At 20.8% G+C, this 7,201-nt stretch overlaps 1 protein-coding gene across 4 annotated transcripts in view; it reads right to left on the bottom strand.

Annotated features, from left to right (window-relative positions):
- The window catches only part of LOC102672256 (DENN domain-containing protein Crag), a 19,386-nt gene that overhangs the window by 1,196 nt on the left and 10,989 nt on the right, over positions 1-7,201 (bottom strand). For 3 of the 4 annotated variants that reach the window (XM_006615869.2, XM_006615871.2, XM_006615873.2), the window contains 7 exons: positions 7,031-7,172; positions 6,718-6,918; positions 5,157-5,381; positions 3,100-3,344; positions 1,891-2,149; positions 1,377-1,778; positions 385-557 (listed from right to left, as the gene is read on the bottom strand). In XM_006615869.2, the coding sequence (XP_006615932.1) occupies positions 385-557; positions 1,377-1,778; positions 1,891-2,149; positions 3,100-3,344; positions 5,157-5,381; positions 6,718-6,918; positions 7,031-7,172 (1,647 nt within the window). The remainder of the gene's footprint in view (positions 1-384; positions 558-1,376; positions 1,779-1,890; positions 2,150-3,099; positions 3,345-5,156; positions 5,382-6,717; positions 6,919-7,030; positions 7,173-7,201) is intronic. The other variant, XM_006615870.2, reaches the window with a different exon arrangement.

Here is a 7,201-nt window from a genome sequence, read left to right as displayed (position 1 = left end):
AATTTTCTCCTGAAATTGAAAAAATGAAAAAGAGTTTTCCATGTATTCAACTTTTTTTTTATATACACGTTCAATAAAATTAAAAAAAGTATTATTATTAATATACATAGTTATTTTAGATTTCATTGTATTTTTTACTGTTTCAGAATTTATTTTATAATTTTCAAAAATCAGTATCTTTTACGGAGACATACTTTCGATTTTTGATGCCATATTGAATATTTTAATATTAATAATAAAACATTTTCATAAATTATATTTGTAATAAAATTTAATTATCTTTTTTATTATATGCGTGCAGTAGATTAAAATATAAATAAATATTTAAATAAATAAAAGAAATAAAATAAATTCTATTTTATAATTTAATAAAAATTAACATACTTTGGTCAATATTTCCTCTTCCCAAAACTGTAAATGCCAGAAACAAAATATCTCGATATATAGAAAATAGTGGTTGATTAGATGATTGATTTTTATTTCTTTCTAAGGCCACTCTTTTTATAGGTTCCGCTAAATCATTTCGTCGAACGTTTGTGATTACCGATTGCATTAATCTAAAATATATAAAAATAATAAATGAAAAATTATAAATGGAGTAAATTTTTATAAATAAGAATTTTTAAAGATCTTTTATTCACTAATAATCATTATAAATAAAAAATAATAAAAAATAATTAAAATATAATAGTCATGCAAATGAAAACTATGTTATTTATGTTCTTGATTTAAAAAAGATATTAATTGAAATCTTTCTATATTTATAAAATTATGATGATATTTTATTCTATTAAAGAATTAATTATTTCTAAAATTTAAAAACATTATCTATGAATAATTTCGACACAATAATTTTTTAGAAAATTTTTTGTCTATAAATTTTTTTATAATAAAATTTCGAAATGATAAAAATGAAATTTAAAAATATTTCTTTTTTTTTTTATTCTTTGATTATTTGATTTTTTAATTTCTTTGATTTTTTTTATTTCTTGATTATTAAATTTTTAAAATAATAGATTTTTATAGATGTTGCATTCAATAATTTATATATTACTTAGAAAATATCAGTTATAAGAATAATTTGAAAAAGAAAATTTCTATTTTAAATTTATAAAAACACAGAATATTTAGGATTTTTTTTTCAGGCATTAAATGATATGCTGATATTTTAGTGATGTCAATATTTCTATATATACTAATCGTTTTTACATTATCATTATTAATATTATATCGATTCAAATCGATCAATAATGAAATTATTAATAAATAAATTATTATAAATAAATTATGAATAAAATAAAGATGTTTTTTTATTACTAATATTAGATAGCTATATATATATTATATATTTTATTATTATAGAAAGTTTAACTTACGTTTTGTCATCTGCAATATTTAACTTCCATTGAAGATACATAGGTAAGCGATCCATGTGAAGTCTTTCGTTATCCCACATAGTTTTGACACCTACAGCATTATAATTTATGTGTTCTTTCTTCTTATCATTGCTTAGCCACAGATCAGGTAGATGACTCGTTAAATTAATTCTTTCGAAATACCATATAAGATTCCAATATACTATTGGATGTTCCTCAATAAACTTATGTTTAATAAGACACGCGTCACCCTCTTGACTTAAAACACTTTCTAGTTCTTTTCTTAAAACTAGAGGATTTAAGTATGGCACCGTAATAGGTTCTAATAATTCTCTTGGTTTATCTAATAATTCAACCAAAGCTCCCATTAGAGGATCACTTTTCTTTTCATTTTCTTCGCATCTTTATAAATAAGAAAATATAAATAATATACATATGTAAAATATATATATATATAATAATATACAATTTATAGAAAAAATTATATTTAAATAACTTTGTAAATTTAACATACCTATAATCTAATATTGTAATAGTAAGTAGAGGTACTGTTGCTTTATCACAGTACTGACAAACTGTGTTTAAATTCGAATCTTCTGGCTGCCAACCAGCCATTATTTCTTCATCATAAAGAATAGTGGCACAATGATGACATCTACTTGCACTAGATAGTACAAGCTCAATAGCAATCCGTTCTTCTAATTCTCTTGATCCTTTTGGATATAAACATTCAGCTAAATCGTATAATGCATACGGATCTAGATTTCCATCTCCTATTTAAATATGATAGCGAATTGTTTGGAATTCATACGTACGTAGTACATATATACAGGATAAGAAGACCGAATTTTATCCTTCAATTTATTAATAATAATAAAAAATTAATTGTATTAACAAAAGATATATTCTATTTTTATATACCGATTTTGATGAAACAGATGCCGATTTCGAGAACATGTTAAAGAATTAAAATTCGAACTCGAAAGTTTAATGAGAATAATTAAATAATATTAAATATTAAAATATCATATAAATATAATATCTTGCAAAAAAATCCATTGATTCTTTTTAAAACTCTTATTATCAATGGATTAAAATACTTTTGGAATATTTCTGAAGAATTTTGTAAGCTTCGTTTTTATAATTTTAATATTTGCTTATTACAATGAGATTTAGATAAGCAAAAATTGGAATATATAAATATTCAGTATATAAATAATAGTTATTGCTATTATTAGAAATTTTGTTTGACATCAATATCATTGATATATTTATTGTGATTCTTGACTTTTTTTATCTTTCACTCATTGTTTTTTTTGTATATTCAGCAAAATATAAAAAAAATTCTCATTAAGTTATGTCAGATTTTAATATCATTTTTTAATTAATATATTTAATATCATATTATAATTTAATAATTTATAATAATTAAATATCATTTTTAAATAAATATATAGTTTGAAATTTGATTTTTGGCACTTATTCAATATATAGTATTCTTTAATATCACTAATTTCAACTATTTATGAAAATCTTTGAAACTTTTATTACATATTAAAGTTTTATTATACTTTTGTTAATAAATAAATAAATTTTTATGAAAATTTGAATACAAATTAAAAAAACATTAGAGGGACATTATTTGGACCTCTTATCCTATAATTTTGTATACTTTTTTCATTTTTTTTTTGTTATATAAATAAAAAATTTAATTTTTACAAACCAGTTACTTTAAGAGGTTCATTTCTATCTTGTAAAGAACCATCCGTCATAGAATCCAACGATTCATGCGATGCTCCATGCGTTATTTTATATTCGCGTTCCTTTAATTTCACCGGAGTACTTGTTGCAGAAATAGCTTCTTTAATTTCGTCAAATTTTTTAACTACTGTCGTAGCAGCAGATTTTAAACTATTTAAACCACCAAGTATTATTTCATTGGATTTTTTTCCCGTCAAACTAGTAGGACTGAAACAAATAATATTCTTGATAATGATTTGATATAATTAAGTTAATATGTAGAAAATAATCTAAAACTTAAAGAATTAACAATTTTCATCAAAATAAGTGAAAAGAGATTATTATAGAATCTAAAATAAATTTTTTTAGCATAAAATTTAAAATATTTACGAAAAATTTGATATTATGTATCTTTTTATAAAATGAAGAAATAGAAATGGAACAAAAAAAATTCGGATTTTTTTTTGAAGATTCAAAAATTAAATTTAAAAATATAATCTAGATATCATAAATATATTTAATGGTTTCACAATTATGAATAAAATAAATTTATATTGTATAATACAAAATGGAAAAGTAATATGTGAAAAAGCGTTCAATTAAATTCTTCTATTGAATTCTATGGAAAGATGATTTTAATAATAATTTTAAAAAAAGCGAAAAGGTTTTGTGATTTATCTACATTCAATAAATTATAAAATTGACTAAAATATTTATTAAGTTCTTTTTACTTTTTTCAATGAAAATTGAAAATATTTTTATAAACTTTTAATAATCATAGATTATCATCTTCAAAATTTTTCTTATAAAAGTAATGAAATTAATTAATCTTATTGAAAAAAATATTAAAATATTAAAATATTAAAATTTTATTAATATCATACTTTTAAAAATAAATTTTGAAACTCTTTCTTTTATATTTACATTATTTATACATCATTCATTTTCGTTATTTTTGTGTATATAATAATAAATATAATAAAATTATATAATAAATATATAAATATTTATATAAATATTTTAATTATAAATTTATATATAAATGTTATAATGAAATATTTTATGATAATTAGGAAAGAAAAAAAATAGAAGAAAGCAATTCTAATTGGATTGACTCTATGCTTTATAAACAGCTTTATTGAAGAGATATAAGTATATTGTGATATTCTATCTAGAGAATATCGATGGATAGTTTTCTAAAATATTAATTATAATTTTAATTATTCTAAATCTCTAGTTATTCTAATTTTAGTTTTGAAAAGTAAAATTAGAATAAAAAAGAATGAAAACATGTAATGAGAATAATATAAACAATGTAATGAGAATAATATAAATAAATATAATAACTATTGTGATATGTGATAATTATTTAGAAAAAAAAATTATTTTACCGATTTTTATGACCTTGAAATATATTGTTAAGGTCATTAAAATGGAGATGGTCTTTTTTCTAAATATTTATCGAATTTGTTTACCATTATATAGACAATATCTTGTCTGTAATTAAGCATTAATTAGTCATATGTTACAAAAGCAATATCTACGAATTTTAAAATAGCTCATAAAATGTGCATTTTTAAACACTCATAATTTTTGATACGATGATTCCTTTAATTTATATTAATAATAATTTCTTTTATTTCTATTCATCAAATACAATTAAATAATAAAAAAATAAATAAAAAATGTCTCGTAAAACGAAGTTTAGCCCAGGTGATTACTATTATACAGATTATATTATAAATGTTCGAAAATTTAGAGTGACTTAGACTGTGAAAGCCATTTTTAACACCTGTTTTAAAAAAGAATATTTTGCGGTGGATGATGCAGAGACAGTATCGACCTTTGATGTCGTTATTATGTTACGATCGGACGAATTGCAGCTACTGCTTTAGGGGCTTCTAGCGAGAGAATCACCCTGTATGTTGGGCCACAGGCAAAACGGTTGAGAACCGCTGTGTGAAATTAAATATTGAAATTGTGAAGAGTTAATGGATAATTTGTAAGTTTATGTTAGTAAATAATAGTAATTTGCCTTACCCGAAGCTCAATTTCAAACTTGAACCTAAACTTGAAAGACTGGAGGTAACGCTGTCCTTTTGAGACCAAAGACTGCTTATTTCTAGTCGTTCTCTTTCCTTATCCTGTTCGCCTTGCTGTGCAACAGAATGTGGCATAGTTTCACTTCTTTGTAAATGACCACCTATCGCTACACCAATTTCATCTACTGTTTGATGAAATGTTGCACTACGAGGCAGAATATTACTGTAATATAAATAACAATTATAATAATGATGTATATGGACAAGAAATGATATAAAACATGTGATGTGATAAGAAAATAATAAGATCGAATTTATCGATATATTTAGATACAATATTATTTTATTTTTTATATATTCTTCTTAATATTTTAATTTGATTACAGATAATATTTTATTATTTCATAAAATTAAAATTTAAATTTAAAAAACAATTTTTTTATTGCATATTCAAAAGTATCTTAAATATAAGGAAATTAAATGCAAATAAATTAGAAGAATTTTTAAAATCTTTTGAAAAATTATGTGATTCTTAACTTTATATTAAACTTTATATTATTCCTGAAAATTTTTTTTGCAGGAAAAAATAAATAAAAATATTTTGTGCATTAATATATTGTATTTTTATCAATTTTATTATATTCTTGTTGTTTTGTGTTGTTACAATACTTTTTTAAATTTTTAAATTAAAATTGAATTTCAAAGCATGAAATCTTTCTATTATTTATTTATTAATTTTTAAAATATACAATTATTCTTAAAAATATTTGAATATTGGAATTTATGAAAATAAATTGAAAAAAATGTACTCTGAATTTGCACTAAATAATTGTAATTTTTTACAAAAATATGATCATAAATCATATAAAGAAATTATTTTTGAAAAAGGAAGTATTGCTGTAAACATTGATTTTTTATATTAAAATGATAGAATTTCATTAAAAAGATAAATATTGTTTGAATATAAAACAATAGAAATATGATAAATATTTATTTTAGAAAATTAAAAGTTTTAAAAAAATATTTTTTTTGAACTAAATATTTGAGACGATCACGTGATGAAAAATGTTTGACTATTGAAAATTTAAAAAAAAACTATGAATTAAAAATTACTTTTTTTCACTAAGTGAAAAACAGAGCAAAAAAAGAAAACATGCAAATACATAGATTGTAAAAAAAATATAGATGAAATCGAGAAGATATCATTGAAAAATTAAATCATAATCATTATAAGTTATTATTATAAAATGAAAATTCGTATGATTAAAATTTAGAGAAAAAAGTAAAGATGAATTAATTCGTTCGTTTTTGCTTGTATATATGTGTATCTTTTTTTTATATTTTTAAAATCATAATTTTTAATTTTTATATTCATTATTCTATTAAATAAATAGATCATTTTTTGTTTTATAAGAACTAGTCTCTTATTTTTTATAATCGATAATAGATATCTCAAAATATTATTTTTAAGTTTTTACGTTGAATTCTTAAGAAATCTTATGGTAATTTTAAAGAAATTGTTCTTATGCATCATTTATTAATTATTTAAAAAAACTTACCTTCGAAATAAAAGTGGTCCTCCTGGTCGTTCTTCAGCATTATTACAAACAGTTAAAGTACTTGTTGAACAATTTGAATCATTTTCTTCAGAAGGTGAAACAATCGGAGTTTCATCATTAATTAAAGCACCTAACGGATCATTTTCTGTGACTGGTGTACGAATAGGACTTTTTAATGGCGATTCTAAGTTTCGAATTATTCTGGAAATAAAGAAAAAATGTATTTGATAAATAGATATAATTTTTTTTTTTAGAAATATATAGGTTCAAAAATAAAAATAAAATTATCATAATTTTAAAATTAAATAATTACCTTTGATTTAAATTATCCAATTCTTCTGTTTGTATAACATTTAATGTTGCAGAATCTTTAACAATACTATTTTGTCGTGGAAGTTTTTTTATTTCAAAAGGTCCATATTCTGGCAGATCTGAGACAGAGCTCCCTTTAGTAGCTACCAATAATAATAATAATAATAATAAC

The sequence above is a fragment of the Apis dorsata genome, unplaced genomic scaffold, assembly GCF_000469605.1.
Source record: "Apis dorsata unplaced genomic scaffold, Apis dorsata 1.3 scaffold_247, whole genome shotgun sequence".
NCBI lineage: Eukaryota > Metazoa > Arthropoda > Insecta > Hymenoptera > Apidae > Apis > Apis dorsata.
This window is presented reverse-complemented; position numbering and strand designations above follow the sequence as displayed.